We start from the raw sequence: 22251 nt of genomic DNA, 5'->3' as shown, positions 1-22251 counted from the left end.
ATATAGCAGCATGTGGGTTATACATCACCTTATAGAGCACAGAAGGTGGGAAAACGCTTTCAAAATCCAAACTATCCCTCTTCCACCAAGTTGTATTTAATTTTATTTAACTATTTTCATCATGCCTTAGTGAGCTGAACTCACTGTTCTGTTTCTGAAGAGATGAGTCTGTTTCATCATTGTTGCTTGTCTGACTCAACATGTTACAAGAGATACAGGCAAAGCTCACAGCAGTAGTCAGATTATTACAGCAGTTCTCACAAAAATGGAATGTTGCATCAAGGTAAAAAAATGTGATTGCTAGCTTCATAATTCTACAACATAAAAGAGAAATTTTATCCTTGACTGGTATAATAAACTGTTTTTACAAACCCCGCCCCCAATACTATATGTGATTAAAAGTCAGTTATACGTACAATGAAGTTATTTTAAAGTCCACGAGGATTTACAGCCTCCAAAAGTTCATAAAGACTCCCTAGTCATTTAAAATGAAAATAACAGATAATAGGGAGAAAAATAATAGGGAGAACCATAGAAAAGATCATGCAATTTAATTCTTACTGTGTATAAGGATTTTAAGGGACATTTAATGGACCTGACAACATTTCTCATAGGTTCACTGTGCATCAAATAAGCCTAAATGATCTGATTCCTTTCAACTAGCCACGTTCAATTGTTCAATCACCCATCTGAAAGAAAAGGAATCTATACTGGACTGCAAAACTACTGCATTCTTTACCATAAATTAGCTGTTAATACTGATTATGATAACAATATGAGTAGTACACATCTAGAAGCTATTAGCAAAACACAAAATATTATGTAATGATTCACTCAATTTGAAGTCAGCTTCAAAAAGGAAAATAAAGGAAAAACAATATTGTATTAAATCTCCTCAAAGAAAAAACTAAGAGAAAGTATTGATCAATCTTGGAAAAGTTTAGTTAGAAGCTTTCACATTTAGTATATTTTCAAAAACGTATTTTGTGAAATTACTAGTAATGTTGCTTACATTCTGAGTCAACTGGAAAATTAGACACATGGGCAGGAACAACAAATCCTTGTTTTGGAAGTGAAATAATAAGCTATGGGACACTTTCTTTGAGGAGCCCAGTAAATAAAGGACCACTCATTTCCCATGTATTTACTATTTCATTATCAAGATTATTATTTTTTTTTTTAGGAATATGACTGTTCAACTCACCACATATGTGATGCAGAGTTTACAGTCTGTTTCCACATAGTTTAGTTTCCATGTAGTTCCAGTCTATCTGTAACTGTCTATCTGTGACTGTCTAATTACTGTCCATATGTTTCCATATAGTTTGTTCTTAATTAAATTTTATTCTAAAATTTTGCAACTAGGTAAGTAAGCATCTGTAAGTGCTATATTAATATCTAAGTTTCATGCTTCATATTCCTGTAACTGCATTTCTTTAGAAAGATCTAAGAAGCATTCAGTTGCTCTTAAATATTTAGCAGTTTAAACTATCCTCTTTTTATTAAAGAAATACAAACAGCTGTTATTACCTCTGGAAGAACATGTCCCATCTTTGGCATTTTCCATGGTGTTGCCTTTAGCCTTCCACAAGTGACTCATATTTACACAAAACTTACCAGTAAGGATTCCTGTGTGATCCAGACAGTATTTTGACATAGCAGAGATAAGCACTGTAAAGATATCTAGATGGCTAGTTTGAGAAGTAAATAATTTCTTATATTAAAATCCCTACAGTTTTATAAGATTATATTCCATCCTTTCCAGTTTTCCTGAATGCCTACTCTTTTTCCTAGTTACTGTAGCAGAAATGGTTTTTTTATTACCCATTTTAGGTTTTCCAATCTTATATTTAACAGATGATTTGTAAGTGTTCCTGTGTTTAAGCTTACTTATACTTGAGGAAACATATATTTGCTTCTCCTTAAAGTGTGCAATTCAATAACTCAATAATTCAATAACTGCTGTTTCTTAATACTGTTGAGAAGAGCACATATTCAGACAGATTTCAGGGCATTCTTACTGTGATTCATAACATATGAGATATCAGCCTCCAGAACTGAATGGCCACTTAAGCTTGTATTTCAGAAATCTAGGGTTATGCTTTTGAATTGAGTGTCTGTATATATTTCAGTGAACTTGTTCATGAAAGTCATATTGATCTGGAATATAGTGAAGTAGGGTATCTTCATCTAGAAATTATAAACAGAAAGATCACAGCTCCTTGAGGGGCCTCCTAGATAGACAAAAATTTAAGAATCATATTTATTACCACTGTTGCTATAGAAGTGTTTGTGTTGAATAATTAAATCAAGTAAATTTGAAATCCTCATCCTATATCAACAACTGAAGTGTTCAGCTGTTGCTTAGGTCAATACCAACAAAATCACTTCCTTTCTTCACCTATAATTAGGAAATTTAAAGAGGGCATAAAGACAGCTGACTAATTACATTATTTAGGACAGCAAAAGGCTTGCAAAGGTACATACAAGAGAATCAACTACTTTAATATATTACACTTCCAGCTTTTGGAACTATAAAATAATACTGTATCCAACCAAAGTAAAGTTGAGTGATTTTGCCCATGTTTCCATACAAAGGGTGTTATCTCATTGCCACCTTTCAAGTTAGACTACCAGTTTCACCATTAGTCTCTAGAATAACAGAAGTTCTTGTTAATTTATTCACATTTTGAACACATAGCTGTTTAGTTAGAGATAACTCTGCGTCTCATCTCTCCTCATGCTTAACATATCCTTTTGCTATATCATTATTCTTTCATTACATTATATCATTATTCTTTCACAATTTTTTATATATTATATATTTTTTATAAATATGCACATATATATGTATATAATATACATGTGTATAAATAAATAGGGAGAGATAAAACTGAAAAAAAAAGAAAGCATGCACATATGTATAGAACTACTTTTCCTTTAAATAGTAGTATTAAACTGTTTCCTGTAACATTAGGACATTAGAATCTTAAAATTGAAATCTTTCCTCAGGGTCATCTATGAGTTACATTTGGACATAATCTCTTTATTAGCTTTAATTACCAATTAAATATCCTGCTATCAAAATAATGCTGTGAACAGATTTTGTTATTATCTTTTTTCTAAACAGAAAACCAGCAACATTTCGAGATTTCGATATCATCTCCAAAAAAAGATTTGCAGTATGTGAACATTCCAGACTTCCAAGTTTTTCTCAAAACCTTTCATGCTTTTTAGAAATATTCATTTTCCAGAAGAAAACAAAAAAGAATTGCTTTCTGTTGTGCGGGCATTCAGTAACCAGAATGGGGGTGCATGATACGAAATGCCACAATAACCATTTTGATCACATGTCTATGCTCCTGCAGTGCTACATCTTTTTTTTGCTAATCACAAAAACAGTTAGGTTGGAAGGTACACCTCAGGAGGTCATGTTGTCCAGCACCCACACCAGTGGTGCAGTTAATGCATATACTACCTTCTTTATACCTTGTTAATTGGGTCAGTGTCTTCATGCAACTCACTGATTCAGCCAGGATCAGCATTGTCTCTTATTGTAACTGCTACTCATTTTAGAGCTTTCTTGGACAAAACATTACAAGATCTTACAACAGGTATCTTCTGAGAAGAGACTCTCAACTCTGAGGTAAACTGTTGATCCCATAAAATTGTTGGTGCACTAGTTACTCTACAAATAGATACAGATTTCCAAAAATTACCTACAATGTACAAAATAGTGCACATAACTATTTGATATTCAACCTTACAACAAACTTTGATTTAAAGTATTGTGTCCTAAAAGAGCAGTAGATATCTTTCCTTTATTTGTATTTAATTGCCTGAACTACATTCTTTAGACCTGGATGCTTATACTTCTCCTTTTAACTATATATTTGTTTTCTTCATGTGATTTATTATGCTATGCATTAGAAGCTTACTATTGTTCCATCTACAATTGATATGAAAATATCTGTTCTCTTCCTCACCATAGAAACAATCCTAAACAACAGAATCTTAAACAACAGAAACAATCATAAAAAATATTATATTGATATATATAAACACAAGTACTCTATGTGTAAGAAACTTAAAGCACTCTTTCCAATAGGATATTCAGTATAGCCAATATACTGGGTATTCATTAGATATCAGCTGGAAATAGGTTTCCAAGTTTGGGTATTACACTTCTAGCAAAATGTGGACCCACTAAAGAAAATGCAGAGAAGAAAAAAAAAAGCACAGTCTGAGATCTAGGAAAGCATGAAGCTGAACATGGTGCCAAGTAGAAAAAAAATGCTCAGCCTCTACTACACAAAGCAGGAAGAGAGTCTGATAAGCTAAAAAGATGATGCCAAAAACCTGATCCCAATGGCTCTGAGTCCTTTAAGGAGCACAGCATGTAATGAGTATCATTATATAGTGTTCTGTCTTTTCTTGCAGAAAATGTTATAAGAAATGGCCATACTTATTCTAGAGAAGACAGGAAACATACAGATTTATCATAGAAACATGGCAAGTCTTCAAATATTTAAAGGTTGCCTTAGTGAAGAAAAGAACAAACTAGTCACCATGTCCATGTCCACCAGACACAAAAATATGACTTTGTTTTTGATCAACTAAAACCTTTATTTCACCTTGCAAGGTGCTGCCTATCTTTGTGTAGTTCATTATTCCCACCTACGTGCAGTGGTTCCACTGAACTGACCCTTTATTTTTCACAGTTCTACAATTGTTCAAGATCGTTCCAAATTCTAACACTACCCTGCAAAGGAGGTTTCTTTTGCAAATACTTGTCAATGTAATAATTAACTGGGTTGGATTATACTGATTTATATCTGGTGTTATCACAATAAAAATAAACATTACAAATCACTCTCTGTTTGCTACTAGGCACAATAAGTCATACCATATGGCAATGAATTACTGTGTCGGGAAAAATATGCTCGGTTCATATTATTTTATCCTCTGGGTTATTAAAGTTAAGTGTATCAGTAGATTTCCTATAACATAGTTGTGTTTTTATGATTAATGTTAAATGCTATGTTTATGACACAGTTGTGTTTCTGCTGTAAAAAATGTATTTTCTAAAGCTAATATTGACCAGTAAAATTTCAAGTACAGGTCTTAAAGACTTGAAAAGATTATAGATTTTAAATTCAGCACAAAGACATATGGAGCGCTTGGACATTTATAGAAAGGCTTAAAGAAAGTGTGATGCTGAAGGAATGATCCATAAATGAAGGAATGATCCATAAATGTATTTTAATTCTGTGTTCAAAGAACCTTTAATTTTCTCAAGAAAAAACAATGTATACTATAGTACTATATATTTAAATAATATAAACATATATTTTACCTGCTTGGTCTTTAAATATTTTTGATATGACGACAGGCACTTTGTGCTCAGCACCACCCTGCAAAAGATGTGTATTAACCATGAGATCTCAATTAAGACTGTGGTGAACTATTTATACTGAAAATTAAAAGAAAAACAAACAAGAAGTTATCCATACCTTTCTGCTTAAGACCAAGCCACCAACTGGTTGTCTACGAAGTGTAACAGTTCTGTGCTTTAAAAAATTGCAGAAAACATAAATTTAGGTGAAAATATGATATCTGAACAAGCATATAAAATGTTTTTGTTTTTTTTTTAATTTTTAAAAGTTATTTCTCAAAGGTACCCTAGAATCTGGGTGATCAAGTTCAGTTCTGAGGTATGATTCAAGACTGACTTCATAGGCACTCATTTAATTCCCTTACCATAAAGGTCTTTAACACTGAGAGCAGAACACTTTTATATTGTGAATTCTGCACACAGATTTTTAATGGTTTTTTTTTCTATTACTGAAGCACTATTCTTCCTAGATGGAAATTTTTACATCCTTTTGCTTTGACAAATGTTTTTGTGAGAAAACTATATGAAGAAATTTGAGATGCAAATTTTTACAGCTGAATTATTTTCTCTAGCTGATCACTTTTCAATTGCAAATACCAATGTTTTCTAATCCATATCTTCAGGCCTATGTGAATTTTCTTGCAGGATATGCTTCTCATGATTATTTTCTTGCATTTTCTGTTGAAGTGCATAAAGAAGATAAACATTTACCAGTATTTTTCTATAGTAACCTATCATATGTTTAATACTATATTGAATTTGACATTTCATTCATGTGTACCTCTCAGTGCCTGACACCATAATAATGGAACATGTATCTTTACTTCATCTGTTGACAGTAATTAATAGTTGAGCAGGACTTTTTTAGCAACATGCTGAACAATACTGCATATAATGTCGATTCTCAGCACCTACAACAGTAACTACTGAACATTTAAGGTAAAATATTTTTCTTTTTATTCTGTATATCAGAATCTCATATGAGATTACTCTTACATGTAAATTTCTGATTGGGCATTTTATGATTTCACTAATTCAGATAAATGTGAATTTTGATGTTCAACAGTTAAGCCCATACCCAACACGTTATTTATTTTTTCTAACACTCAACTTAGCAGACTTGTGACAATATTGACTTGGGGGAAAGGGCAACAGTAAGTCATACATTTCAGTTTGACTTTAAGAGGGTAAAAACTAAAGCATATAGTTAAAACTTAAGAATACTTCCTTGCATTTTTAAAGTTTATCTTTTCTGTTCCCATGAATATTATACTACTCCAGTCAGTGGTAAAATGGAAAAGTATTCTATCATGACATATGATAACTGATTTAATCAAAGGTGTGTATGATTCAATCTCAGACTATATAATTCAGCTTTAGTGAAGTATGTGCTGTTTCAGATTATTTCATTGATTCTTCATTTTGAATTGAATCAAAACTTTTAATCAAAATAATCATGTGTACTGAGAAAGCTTGGATCCAATCTGATTGAGAATACATGGATATCTACGTTTTAAATCACTGACTCATTCCCAAGAGCCATTTTTCTATGACATAAATCCTACTCGCTTATTTAATTTTTTTTCTTTCCCTGCACCTATACTTATCCCCTCTAAAAAAATTATCCCAATATAACTCATTGTACAGAAATGATGAAATAAATTATTTCAGAGTTTAGATTACTTGAGCATTATTTGGCAAGAAATGTACATATGCTGCAAGGACAGCTTTTGCCTTTTTATAATAAAAAAACAAGCAAGATATTGTCTATTGGCATTTTCTCCATTCAACTATAACTAATACACATATTTTATACAGTTGACAGATAAATTTCAACTGATAATACCGATTAGATTATTCAGTTCAGAGCCCTACAAAGCACTCTACTCGCATAATAGTTTGTTATAATTTTGATATTTATATTTTCAGAGCTTATAGCATAGCTCATTATGTAGCTCCAAATACTCCTATTAAAACATACTTTGACATAAGTTATTACACATGTATCTTTTTTTTTTTTTTCCTAGTAACAGCCTTTTAAATTAGAGCTACATTTAAAAAATGCAAAGGAACCCTCTACATGTAAAGATGTTCAAATTGCCAAGTCAAATACCAAAAGCTGGACAGTGTCATTATCAAGATCATTTAAACAAACTCATCTCAACTGTATGCATAAATCTGTCTTATGAAACAGTACTGCTATTACGTAATCATATATCGTTCGCTATGCTCATGACTAATGGTCATACAAGACCAAATCCTACCTCTGATTTTCACTGAAAGATAGATTTTTGTTAGTGATTTTCAATTTTCCAAAAACTGAAGAGTGTATAATTGCAGAAGAATAGAAGAAAGCTAAAATTGGGTCAATATTTAAAACATTTATAAATTCATTATATCACAGGGGCTTAAAGGTCAGATGATCATAATCTGTCAACCAACCACCTGTTCCATTATAGAATAGCAATCAACCCAGCTCATAAAAATTTAAAGGAGAATAATTTTATGGAAAACAGAGCTTTTCAAATTAAATTAATATTTGTTATGCAGTTTCCAGTCTTAGTGACAGGTACCAGTGCTGTAATAACCCACATAAGGCACCAATCTGACACCACAAAAATATTTAATGAAAAAAATAAAACTACACAAAATAATATGGCATATTTTAAATGCATTTAAACTGGCTAACTAAAAGATTCCAAATCAAAATTTAATTAAGATAAAGTCATCATTAAGTGGGTATGCTTCTGGTAGGGTAGTGACAGTCCCTGGATTATTAAAAAAGTTCAAAAAATTAGTGATCTGAAAGAAAATCTAAATTAATTGCAATAATGTTTGTAGGTGACACAAAGTGAGAAGTAATGATCACCAGGACAGATTCTGAGTACATAGTTATTTTGATGATTTGTTAAATTGGAAGTAAGTTACAATACATATTTTAATACAAGCAAATAAAAGATAAATTCTTCTTGTAACAAGGAAAACAAATTCCATAAATAAATAGAGCAGAGCACTCTATCTGGAAAAAGGTGATTTTCCAAAAAAAGTGAGTTCTACTGAGTATGAGAAAAATCTGTGTTCCTAAATAAAACCACAGCCAAAAGCACTAGTGTAATCCTACATCATTAGGTGACTATTAAGCAGGAATATGGACACTTAAATTATTTCTGTATCTGGCAGTGGTGCAAACACTTGAACAAATACAGCAAGTTCTGATAAGCTCATTTTGAAAATGATAACACACAAACTGGAGAGGCAGCAAAGAAGAGCCACAAGAATGCCAAACAGCTTGAGAGGTTTGTCTTGTAGTGAAATAGATACCAGGACTTGAACCTATTTAGCTTTTTTAAGCATATTTCAGGGATGATCAAGCACAGTTTTAAGCAACTTCCTTGGCAGAATGAATCTTACAGACAAATATAGTGCAAATTTCAGTGACATGAAGTTGAAAATAGACACATTCAGACTACAGACACAACATTTTAAACCTTGCTACCAGGGTAAACCATAATTGGAATTTAAAAGAGTGAACATTTTTTAACAATAATATGGCCTTTAGACCTTAAAATGAAATGATATTTCTTTTTTTATCTTTCTTTAAACCATGATCTATCATGTTATTTCATGAACACAGATTTAATTCAGTTCTAAATGCAGAATTATTACAATCCTCATGGGCTTTTTATGGTACTATCCGCTACAATATCTGGGTTCACCCATAGAAATAAAATCAGTTAAATCTATCACAAGTAGCCTCATCCTACAGAGTAAGAAGGGAGGCACCTAAAGATTAAAGTACAATTTATTCTGTATTACTAATGCAAAATGCCTAAATATATTTTTTTCTAAGTATTTAATATTTGTATGAACTTTATCTGTTTAAAGAAGATATGAAGGCAGAATTCATGCAAGATGATGAGAGTTATGCAATTTACCATGTTAGTATCATATGTCTGAGTTCCTTCCGCACGGGAAAGACAGCATATATACATGGTTCATTACAGAGACTTTCAGGAACATCATATAGCAGGATCCCCAAGTCTAGTCTCATGACAGGATGCACAGGTTAGTGATGCAGGATGTAACTCCACTGGTAGTTCTCCCAGTGGAGGATGGTCATGTATTTTCTTGCTGTGAGAATCTTTCTTAAAACTGAGATCCTAGATAGTTGAAACAGTGGTAAATGACCATCAGGCAAATAGACAGGTTTTTGACACCAGGGAGAAGACTCCAGAAAGTCTAGTCAGTCAAGTGCAAGGTGATACATCTCACAGGAATCTTGCTCAGCCCAGAAAAAAACAGGAAGGAGTCTGCAGGTTTGATATACATGAGTACCAACAACATAAGGAAATTCAGGAAATAAGCTCTAGAGATAAAAACTAGATTGCAAGGAAGTAAGTTGGAGACCTGCACTTCTATAGTAAGATTCCCCAAAATGCTTCCAATACTCCCCACAGGACTGAGGAGACAGACAAAGCTCTAATGTCTGCCTGAAAAGAGAACTCAAGAAATATGGATTCAGATTCATCAGAAACTGAAGGAATTTTTGAAATAAAGGGAGCCTGTTCAGGAGGCACACACTTCATCTGGCCTGTAAATAAGCCAAAGCTGCTGGTACTTAAAATTCAGGAAGGCTGTAAGTGAAATTTTAAACTGTAGGGCTGGGAAAGAAGTACAGATGAACATTATTGTGGACTATGCTTGTATTATGGATATAAGCAGAGAAATGCTGTATGCTCAAGTGAAGGGTTTTTGGAGAGGTAGAAGACGACTGTAATGCCAGGATGAAAACTATACATGAATATACATACATATAGTAAAGGTAAAATAGTCTGCATGAACAGCAGAGTAGAGGGTCTGTGAGAAAAAAGAGCTTAGACTCAAAGAAAACTAATAAACCAACTACCTCATCAAATAAAACAGAATCTCTGTGGATTCCAAGCTAAATACAAGCAAGACTGTATATTACAACGATACGAGTCAACTAGGTTGACAACAGTAACCGAGATATGCAAAGAGGTGATGAAAATGAGAAATATAACACTGATGACAGATTTAAATTAACCTCATGTAGATCAGACAAATATCACACCAGAATATAACACAGTCAATAAAATGTAGGTGTCTATCAGTGACTGCTTCATGGAGCAGCTGCTTATGGAGCTCAAAGATTAGATGCAACACTTGCTCCTGTCTTGAATACCACAAAGGATCTACTCTGTAGCAGCAACCACTGTGTACTTCAGATTCAACATCTGCAAGAGCAGCAAGTTCAAAAATTCCACTGCAATTTTGATCCCAAAAGAGGAATTATGCAAAAGTAAGGAAGTTTGGTAAAAAGGAATATAAAGTTGAATATTAAATCTTCATAGGCGGTGTGAAGACTACTTAAGGTTACCACGCTGGAAATGCAGAGCCACTGAATGTGGCTTAACAAAGCTTAACAAAGACAAAATGAAAGCAGCATGGCTAAATAGCAGGATAAGAGAGGTTATCAGATGTAAGGAGTGGACATCATATTGAAATGAAGACAAGAGAAAGGAACATAAGCAAATGAAATATAAAAACAGAATTAGACATTGGAAGTAAAGAGAGTTCAAAAAACAACTGACAAAAAGAAACAAAGAATCAAAGAATCAAAGAATCAAAAACAATCAAAAATAATAATAAATATTCAAATATATCAGGAGCAGGAGGTCTGCCAAAGAAACTGCAGGGCCAATTTATGATGAAGATATAAAGGAGTACTAAGAGAAAATAAAGCTGTTAGAGGGAAGATAAATGAACACTTTTCATTAGGGCTTACTGTGAAAGAAAATAGAAATGTTCCTCCAATACTCCTTGTAGCACAAATGATATATGGATCTGTATGATTCTGAAATAACTTTAGGAGCAAATTGACTAAATAACATAGCAAATCACCAGGGTCAGATAGTGAGATTATCTTCACTGCTTATACCTGAGACAAGAAGGATGAGTGAACTTGGAATATCTGCAGAAGGATCTCATGAAATAGTAATTATAAAATAGCAGATAAAAGACAATAGTAGATAAGTGTTAACGAGAGAGACTTTTTTTCCCCCACATATATTACTTTTATATAAAGTTAGGATTATTTCTAAATCAGTTATTTCTATAATGGAGTCAAACCTCGGGGTTAAAATAGATAGTTCCACAACAACATCAGTTCAGTCTTCAGCAGTGGTCAAAAACACAGATCAAATTTTAGGAAGTCTAAGCAAAAGAATAGAGATAAAATATATAAATAAATGTATGTGTGAGTGTGTGTGTGTATACAGGTATGTATATATACAGGTATACATATATGTAAATTATACCACTGTAAAATTCCAAAGTTCACCTATCCTTGAATTATGTATACCAATTTGGTCCCCTCATATGTAAAACTTCTGGAAAAGGTTTAGAGAAGGCCAATAAGGATGATGGAAGGACGAAAGAGCTTCTGTACAAAGAATAACAGAATAGCCTGTAACTCCTCAGCCAGGAAGAGAGATGGACTGGGGATCAGGAGAGTCTTAAAAAAACACAAGTGGCATGGAAGACAGTGAATAGGAACCAGTCTTTATCATCTTCTGCAATACATGAATTAGGAGGCATCAAATGATACTGTTAGGAGCTAGGCTCAGATTGAACAAAAACGGGTGATTCTTTGTGCAATGAGTAGCAGATCTATAGCGTCTGATGAGAAAAAAATTTTGGATGCTGAAAATCTAGACTGGACATGGAAAATAATTCTGTTAAGAGCTAATACAAACTACATTTTGCTTCGGAAAACCCTGAATAACTTCAGGCAGGGAAAGTGTTAAGAAAAGCATCATATATTCCTGCCCTATCCTTATCCTTTCCTAGGGATACATTAATGGCTCCTTTTGAAAAAAGGATACTAGACTCAGTAGATCTTAGGTCTGAATCAGTACTTATGCAGACAAAATTTCACAGCAATGAAACTTGGACAGAAAATTATACTAGTTTTGTATGCAGTTATGAAACAAAATTCTAATACAAGAACTTCATGCCAAAACCAAACTCTAATATTTGTAAAAAACCAAATCTTCTGAAGACATAAATGATAACTTTATGCATGATGAAAACCTAATGTTTTTGTATAATTCAAATATAGAGACAGCTTATTTTACCTCTTAGTTGCCTGTATGTTATGTATAATTTTTCTATTCAGATTAATTTATTTATGGTTTGAGGCTAAAGTGAGGCAGACATCTGTAGCTGTCTTAAGAAACAACCACAAAAATATAGCGCTACAGTTGACTGTATGATAACTGTGTAATATTATTTCTGTATAGGCAAGGAAAACTCTTTAGAAAGTGTTACAAATTATCAATCTGAATCTGAACAGAAAATCTGAAATTAATACTATTTTGTTTTTAACTAGTGTTTTGTTTTACTAATTATATCCTTTAATAATTTTTTATTCATTAAAGCCATTCATTCTGAAGGTTTCCAAAGTACTCGATGTGTACACTATAAAGATCACTTACTCAAATTGTGCTACAAAGCAGAAGTAATTCTGTACCTCTTACAGCAGATAGCATAACAGGCTTTTGGGTCTCTTGTTTCTAGGAGATTAGAGGAAGAATAAGTGGACTGCATGGAACTTCAAGGTGCATTTGAGTAGACAGAATGTAATTATTAAAACTGTAATTGTTCAGGATACCAATATGAAACATTCCTACCTTTGTGGGACCTTTTATTGTTGCAAGTAGACAAGGATTCAATTGTCCATTTTTCCAAGTGATACTGGCTGTGTAATACCTATCATTAAGAATTGGGTTAACATTTTGGGAATGATATTAGCTAGCTTCTAAGCTTTAAGAAACAGATTAAATTGACCAGTATCAAAAGTACCAACATAAAAAGAGAAAACAGATTTACCTAAGTGCATGGTAGGCAGAAGCAGTTCTGTGACTGTATAGCCTAGCTGTTTCATTTTGACTTAGTTTACTGTGGAGAAATGTATATTTTGGAAACAGGCTTTTTCTTTGAAAAGTTAATTTTAAAAAAGAGTAGGCCAGTAACATTCTCATTGTTATAAAGTTTTAGCATTGTATGGTCAATACTTCGTCACAAAATTTTATAAAATTAGATGTTCAGTTTTTCCCCTAAATTTACAATCAAGGAATCTTTTAGAGGGAAGCGCAGAAATACACACTCACTGCCAAAGCCCAAATAGGACTATAATTTTCTTAATATTACAGAATAATGGAATTTGCAAGATTAAGATTACTTCTAACACTTTTTACATAGCCCTATAATAATAACAAGAGGTTTCAAGGACCAACATATCTATCATTTCATAAAAAAGTACTGCTACACAGAACTGGAAATTTAAGATGACAGGCAAAAGCCTGTAACAGATGGGTAAGACAAACAAATGGAGAAGTTGAAACAAAGCCTAACTCTGGGCGTAAATCCCACTGCAAAATGATGGGTTCCAATCTTGATATCTCTACTAAATCTGCTATCTGTTTCTGGAAAAACTGAAATCATTGAAAGGTCATAAAATGAAAAGTTAGAAAATGTAGGTGCATAAGATGAATTCTTCCTGTGAATTCTATTTAAGGTTTGAATAGAAATAAAATTCCTAAACACTGTCTCTTTGGTCCAAGAAACCAAAGTCGACTCACAAGAATTAGCATATAGGGATTGTGTGCAGATATGAATGTTGTCTGTGAGTTCATTTCAATTTTTGCGCTTTTGTTCTTGCTGCCAATTAGATATCCAGTGTTAAAAAGCTATTTCCTGGAATTTTATAGGTGCATGGTAGAGAGAACTATAGGATGGACAGGACCCTCTGTGAAAATGAGTCCAGCCACCTGTTAGGGCAGACAGTCAGAGCACAGAACACAACCAAAAGGGTAAATAAAAAAAGCATCTTATTGGTAAAGCCAGTATTTAATTAAAAAAAAAAAAGTCCTTTAAATGCCTTTAAATGAAAATGTAGCTTATGGGGGGGGGGGGGGGGGAGGGAGGGGGAAGGAGTAATCCAGAAATCCAGTTGTACATGCCTGAATAAAACCTTTGTCTTGTTCCAAAGCATGGAAACACTGGAGTTCATGGTTGTTGACCATGAACAGGCTTAGATATGTTCAAAGACAATGCAACTGCATTTAAGGAAGCACTTTGCTTTTCATGAAAGACTAACATCAGCAGTCATCACGACAGAAGCAAAAGCAATTTCTAGGCAAAAAAAAACATTGTAGCTGCAAAAGTGGAAGGGTGGAGTTAAACTACATTTTGTGGTTAGAAGTAATATTTAGAAGTGATCAACTTGTTTGTTCCTCAGTCACTATCATGCTCATGGAACAACATTTGTTCTGAAGGGAGGCCAGAGCACAACCAGTGGGTTTATATCTTGTCACAGTACGTAGCTCAGAGACAAGGGCTTTATTTCAGAACAAGATCTTGTTCTGTGCACAAGGGCAAACAACTGCAATGCATAAAAAAGCTGTTCACGATGTGAATAAGCAGAAAGGATTTTGCCCTAACCTAAGATGCTGACAGGCACAGACCACAGATGAAATCAGACTTGGGCAGGATGCAGTTCAGTACTTATGTCGCTTTCAACAACCTGTAGCTCTCCAAAGCTTTAAGCATGAAAGCAGTACCAAAAATATATTTGTTAATTAAGCCTGCATTTTTTTGCTTAGATGTAGTCCCAAAAGGTTTTAGAAGCCCTGGGAGAGAGAATTTCAGGGAGAGAGAATTTCAGGAGAGCTCTAGATTGAAATAGCACATATAACTAAACAGATTGGGGAGCTTAAAAGATCTCAGTCATCAATATTGAAACAGACAGCAGCAAGGCAAAAACTTTAAAGAACTCCAAGAATGCTGCGAGAATATGTTGAAAAACAAATGCAATGCAAACTTGAAAACATAGACACCAAATAGAAGAGCAAGAGATCAGTAACTAGAGAAGAGACTAGTTGGTAACTGGAGGCATAAAGTGGAGGTTGTAACAATTTCCATTGCTACTGAAACTATCCTTTAATACTATATATTTTTCAAAAAGTTTTTAATCCACTTCTGAAATCTTTCTATGTCAGGAAAAACATGAATTACCCTCCTCATTTTAAGTGTATTTCCCTACAAATAAATCATAAACTCTGGCTCACAGACCTAACTCCTGAGAATGATATAGCTGAAAACAACCAACAGCTTTAATAAAGTTTCTCAAAGAACATCGAGACTTGCCTTATGATACTTTTTAAATGTAATTTGGAGAACTATGTGGTCAAACACCTGTCTTTTAGTTATGAGATAGCTCTTGACATAGGTGACCTATTATGTTCTTTTAAAATACAATGGTTTGATAGAAAAGTTTATCTCTGCATGTGGATGGATACAAACATATAAAAGACTTTTCTAGTGATGTGAATGGAGCTTAAGGGCCAATGTCAGAAGCCAATTATAGTTCTAATTTTTGGTGCTGCTTGCTGTCTGTCACTGAACAATCACAGAATTCAGTTTAGTGTTTTGTAGCAGGATTTTACATCCACCCATCAATGTCTACCCATTTTGTCATCATTACCAGATTGTCAACATCCAGCACTGGCAGTCGAGGAAGGGGATCCTTCATTATGAAGAGTATTCTATTTGTGTGTTAATGAACAAGGGGAGAGATTTCATGAGGAGGTACTTTAAGCTTTCCACACAATTTGATATAAAGGGATATATCTGGGAGAAGATTCAGTATGTGTATATATATATATATATATATACTGTGTATATATATATATATATAGTGTATATATATACATGTGTGTGTATATATATATATTCAGCATATATATATGTAACGATCCTAGGTGGCTATAAAAGTAATATACACAAACATAAACACTTGGAAATTTGAGTTCTTTCTAAAAAAGTACGCTCATACAGCAAAGAAAGGCCTTCTAGAAAAGGAGAAATAATTATTTAAACAATTGTTCGTCATGCATTGTGGAAAAAATAATAGGCATTTTACTATCTATTTTGTATCCAAGATAAATCATAACAAGGCTAGGAGATGCTAGCCGGCAGTCATGACTATTTGGCAGTTGGCACTGGTTGTACTATAGTTAGAAAGAAGCAGACAAGAATAAGGGAGTAATTTTAGGGTAAACAACCTGGTAATCACACTGAAAGCTGTGAACATGCCATTGCCACAGCATGCAGAACCTTCCAGAGGGGCAGGCTGTGTGTGCCCCCTTCCCCAGCAACAGCCAATCGCCAGGTGCCATGGGAATTTGAGCCAATCAGAACCAGGCATTTTCACCCATAGCTGAGAGTGCTGAGGTTGCTGCGTGGACCCAGCAAAGCGCCCATGGAGGTTGCCGGAGTGCCCAAGGGCACTGGCCCCCCCGCCCCCCGTGTCCTCCAGGGCCACCTGGTCTGCACCGCCAGGGCACAGGCAGGTCATAGGAGAAATGTCAACGTTTGGCCCGCCCAAACTCTTCCTGCCACCTCCTCCATTGTAAGGCTGCTGTGTCACTTGTCCACAGATCTGTGATTAAACGTGCTTTGGTACCTGAGACCATCTAGCCTCCACATTGCCAGCTCCATCTCAAACCATAACACACTATTAACTTAAGCAAGGTAAGTGGCTAAACAGCAAGCCAGGAAAATGCAAGCAAGGAAATCATTCACTGCTGCATTGTTCATAGTAGTTCAAAGTCTTTGTTGTTTTTATTAGATAAAGAAACTTTATTCCCAGTTCTGTGGTTGTAATCTCCTCTACTGGAAAGAATAACCTCAAAAGGCCATCTTAGATGTTGGAAAGAAGGCACCAAATTTTCTCCAAGTGACATGGCAGGGTGACGATACAAAACAAAAGCCAGCCTTGAACTATAATGCAGAATTTACCAGCCAATCCCTTGGGAAATATTCAGGGGACAGGAAGAAGTGGAACAAAAAGGTACAATAAGAAGAGCTAAAACAAGTCTGTAACCTGTCCCACATGGGTGCAAGGAAAGAAATAGCATGATACAAAAAGGGATAAGAAGATGAAGATACTTAAGATATCAGCCAAATCTTATCTTTTCTTATTGCTGAAGCTGCCACAGGAAGTTATAAGATAAAAAATGATTGAAGAGACAGATGCTGTGAGAATGTAAAATGTAAACGTAAAATGTATCACCAAATGCAGACATCCAGGGCAGAACAAGAATATGTAAAATCCTTTGGTGGGGAGATCACTGCAGACAAGGATTTTCTCAGCTACACCCCTCCACCTGTTCAATCCCAGAGCTTCCTCAGCATATTGCTCTGCATATATTTAATATTCTGCCATGTATTGAGATTTCCACCTACACTCACATAACCCTCACTGCTCGCTGATGAGCAGCACACTTCCACTTCCTACTGGATGCAGTCTGCCCTTTGCCCAACACTCTTGCTAGAAATAAGGATTTTAAACTACAGAAGGGACTGCATTTGCCAAAATTCTATCAAGGTGGAAGTCAGAAGAAAAACTATGCCTGGGAGAAAGAGTGTACATGACAGCTGTAACTAGAGATGGTACGGGATTATGATTTATCACTGACTAGTATAGGCACCCATGATAAGGCTAGTAGACTTCACATATCATTCAGCATTTCAGAAGAATTGCAATGCCAGTATCTAGGACTGGATTAGAGAGGTTCCTTGTTGCAGTACTTTGTAGTCTGGGATCAAAAAACAAATTATTAAATTTAATTAATTAATTAAATGCCAAAAAACACTGAATTTTGATTGCTTCCTTACTGACTCCTGTTACTACTTACATATGTCCCACAGCCTTTATGAAAGACCATGAGTATCACAAATTTTAAGAAAACAGTGAAGGTTTCACCTAAATTTCACAGCCACTTAAGACTGAATCTGCCATATTCATGTATTTCTAAGGGTTGTTAATACGGCTCTCTCGGGAACTGTAACCACCAGCACCTTACCCTTAACTAGGTAAACTGTTATATAATGCAATGAAAAATAATGTAAAGGCTCTTCCATGTATTGGAGGAGGGTGGAAATCAAAGACCGGTTTTACAACAGAATGTGTTATACTGTTGGTTGTAACATGTTTAGCCTTCAGCAGAAGCTTTTTGCTCAAAGGCTGTCTGTATAAATTTTAGCCCTAAATCCATGTGATTTTTAAAATACTGTTTTATAGTCTTAGAAATAGTTTTATAGTCTTAAAAAGACACTGTAACTTGTCAGGAAGTGGAATAAATTAAGCAGAAAATGGAAATACAGGTCAAGAAACCTCAATAGAGAGAAAAGCATGCAGTAATCCTCTATGGCAACATGTGATGCTTCATTCTCCAGTGCCATGAAAAGGAGGTAAGCTGTAATAAAAGACAGGTAAACAGAAAGCAAGAGAGTACTGTGAATATAAGAGATAGTTGGAACTTTTAACACAGGTTTTTTGTTTGTTTGTTTGTTTTTTTGTACAGGATGTCATCTTTACCCCAAAGCAACAGGAAAAAAAATGCAGCTATAAAAATTGACTGAGGCATGCCAGGACCAGTAGAGGTTTGTACAGAGGCAAAGCAGATCTTTTCACATGCAAGCTGAGATCTGGGACAGCTGTAGATGATCCTTGCTAAGTGTAATAAGGTGTTTTTATCAGTTTATGTTGTTATAACTATTTCCATTACTGCAGATCAAAGTCTTAGTTCATTTTTGATAGAGTAAAACGAAGTCACTCATTCTATTTTTAAAGCCTGCCAACCTAAAGGAAGATTATAAAGAAAACTGAACCAGACTGTTCTCAGAGGTGCACAATAAAAAGAGGAGAGGCAACAGTCACCACTGGCAGCAAAGGAAATTCCAGTTGAGTATAATGGGAAATAATTTCACAGTGAAAGTGGTTAAGTACTAGAACAGGCTGCCCTGGTGAGAGATGGTGGAATCTCCATCCTTGGAGATATTATAAACTTGAGTGGACAAGGCCCCAAGCAACCTGAACAAACTTGGAAGCTATCCTTGCTTCCAGTGGGAGGTTGCACTAGATGACTCCACCCCTATCTCAGTGGGAGGTTGAACTGGATGACTCCACAGATCCCTTTCAATCTGAATTATCTTGTGATCTATTCTAATAAGGATGAGTCTGAGAAACCACAGTGTAGTTCATTCTCCAGGGTGTGGTGATCATATTACAGATTTCTCAGTGACAATATTGGTATAAATATTGGTAAAAGTTCACAAGAATCTCCAGGAACTCCCTCACTGAGTTGTAAGATTAATTTGGGACAGGAGCTATCTTTGGTGATAAGAGAAGATTTGAGACTTGGACTGATCCCAGACTGTGAGAGCAACAATATAGATAAAGGCTGTGCAGATCATCTACAAATCTGGATTTTCAGAGTTGCTAATTGTTATTACATATATGGCCCCAGTGGCAATATACAGTTATATTTCTTTCTTTTTCCATTAAGAATAAGCTGATTTCTTTCAAGTAAAAAGACATGCTATAACAAGAGTTACAGCTAAATCCTTCCAGAACACAGCTGTTCTTTAGCTGAATAATTTCAATGGCATTCGCTGTTACATGTTGGCAGGTGTGAAGGCAAAGATGAACAATAGAGGCTGTATCCACCGGTGTCCTGTTCTATCACTAAAGATGCTTATGTTTCCACACAGTCAGATATTCTGCATCTAGCTATCGAAGATTTTTAACTGTTGCACAATCTTTTGCAATATATACAGTAGCAATTTACCAATCCTGACAGTTTGTCATGGCCCCATGTACAACAACAGATTAATTTAAATTTTAATAAAGGATGCATATATCTGTCTGCCTGTTTGCCTGGTTAGCAACACAGAAATACTGACACTGTATTGCTCTCTTTTCTACCTTGTTGGTAAGGGCACTTAACCTCAGCTAGATTCTGACCATATCTCAGGGAGATTTTTTATTTCAGGGATATCTACAGTGTCCCTTTTATTATTCTCCTCTGTACATTTATTACTATTTTTGTCAATGCTAGTTACTTTTTTGCCTTTAATAATAAACCAAAGTTATTTTCTGTTTGTCATGCTGATGAATACTCATATTTATTATTTATTTTGTGATATAAACTTCTAACTGTTCTCAAAGCGACAGCAACAGGAGCTTATGATCTTTAATAATATATCCTAAAGCATTATTTGATATCTGTCTTCTAAATATCTAGGCCAGCTTCCCAGAGTATGGAAAATAAATAACAAAAGGCTAAATAATGTATTTCCTCCATACAAAAAAATCTAATTTTCAAAAAGAAAAGTCTTTCTTTAATCACCAGCTTGATATTTCCAGATAAACAGAAATGTTAGTTATTAGCTCTTATGGCAGAATGGGCACTGGGCAAACAGTAATATTAGTAGTTACCTAGACAGAAATGTACTTGGGGTATAAAGAAACTTTTAATGCAGACCTATTCTCTAGAGGTGTGCTAAAAGAACGTTCTTTTCTGTCCTTATTAGCATCTGAGTTATAAAGAAAAAAAGTCATAGCAGTCTCATCAGAGATTTAAACAGTACATTCAGATGCTTGTTTCTTTCTTTTTTTTTTTTTTTTTTTTTTTTGGATCAACAAAACAACCAGTCTTGCTATTTTTTGTCCCTATTCACCTACCTTATCTCGATGTGGCAAACTCCAGCTAAGACAAGACCTGTGAAACTGGATTGTGTGCCCAGAATGTGAAGCTTTTGTTATTCTAATTATATTAGTCTCCCAAAAGCCTCTGAAGAGTCTTCTTCCAATTAACAAGCCAAGAGCCTGCATCAGAAACCTATTTGTTCTACCACTGATCAAGTCAGAGACAATTCAGCTCTGTGGGAGGGACTGATTAATAGTGATAAAAAGCTAAATGCCTTTTTTTTTCTTACTTTGCAAGTGGACTTCGCAGGGAATAGACACAGAAAGGTAATAGAAAGGAAAAGAAAAAATGTTTATGAAAAGTGGAGAGGCATAAAACTGGGCTGACAGCAGGAGAAGTAAGATAGCACTTACTAGATAGTAAGATAGTGAGGCACTAGCAATATATGGGAAACTAATTTTAACAAGTGGACAAGCAAAAAATTACAGAAATATCACATCTTAGTAAAGCACATCATATTATGAAAGCATAGAAACAAATGCCGTCCTGTTTCTCCTTTAACTGATAATGGATTCTTTCCCTAGCTACCATACAACCAATTTGCTTCTGTGGGTATTGTTAAACTATTCATCCTGAAAAAAAATTACCTGTTTTTCTGTCAGTATTTTCAAATTTTGCTTCTATGAATGATTCTCCCATACATTCTCCTTTTTCCTACCAATGAGAACCCTGTGAAGTAAGTCACAAAGACTTGTTTGGAGTGCTTGGACTTTCCAAGTCTGAATGACTGAAACATTTTGTTGGAAGGAACACATATTTAATAACATATATAGAGAGATAATCAAATAATATATAATCAAACACTGAGAACATATTATTTCCCACAGTGGTTCCACTTCTGGAAGGATTTTTTTACATATTTAAAAGCCATCTTTTCTATTGTGTAGAATCTGGTATCGAAATGCAAAGACAACTCTTTCTTTACCTATTTCTTCTATACATACCTTGAATTCCACAAACCACATTCCTCTCCCTTATTATTTTACATCCAAGTCAAATGTCTAGTGAAATGGGCTAGTGAAATGGGATGAACTGCCATCAAATTACAGAATACCAGCTCTACATTTTCTCATGAACAGGTGAACAGCTTTCTCAGTGTTTAAAAATGTATGGCAGAGACAAAATACGAAACAAGTAAAGGTCAAGATGATGCTAGTAGAAGTAATTTACTCTTGGTAGTATTTTACAGTGAGAGGACCTGCCTTTTATCTGTACAAT

The 22251-nt window shown here is 34.6% G+C and overlaps 1 protein-coding gene across 1 annotated transcript in view; it reads right to left on the bottom strand.

The window, feature by feature from the left end:
• Window positions 1-22251, bottom strand: part of LOC135326554 (gamma-2-syntrophin-like) — a 119045-nt gene that overhangs the window by 86415 nt on the left and 10379 nt on the right. Inside the window, exons 3-4 of the mRNA XM_064504368.1 lie at window positions 5514-5570; window positions 5357-5414 (exon numbers count right to left, since the gene is read on the bottom strand). Of these exons, the coding sequence (XP_064360438.1) occupies window positions 5357-5414; window positions 5514-5570 (115 nt within the window). The remainder of the gene's footprint in view (window positions 1-5356; window positions 5415-5513; window positions 5571-22251) is intronic.

The sequence above is a fragment of the Dromaius novaehollandiae genome, unplaced genomic scaffold (assembly GCF_036370855.1).
Source record: "Dromaius novaehollandiae isolate bDroNov1 unplaced genomic scaffold, bDroNov1.hap1 HAP1_SCAFFOLD_36, whole genome shotgun sequence".
Classification (NCBI taxonomy): domain Eukaryota; kingdom Metazoa; phylum Chordata; class Aves; order Casuariiformes; family Dromaiidae; genus Dromaius; species Dromaius novaehollandiae.
Note: the sequence above shows the minus strand (reverse complement) of the source record. Positions and strands in the feature narration are given on the sequence as shown.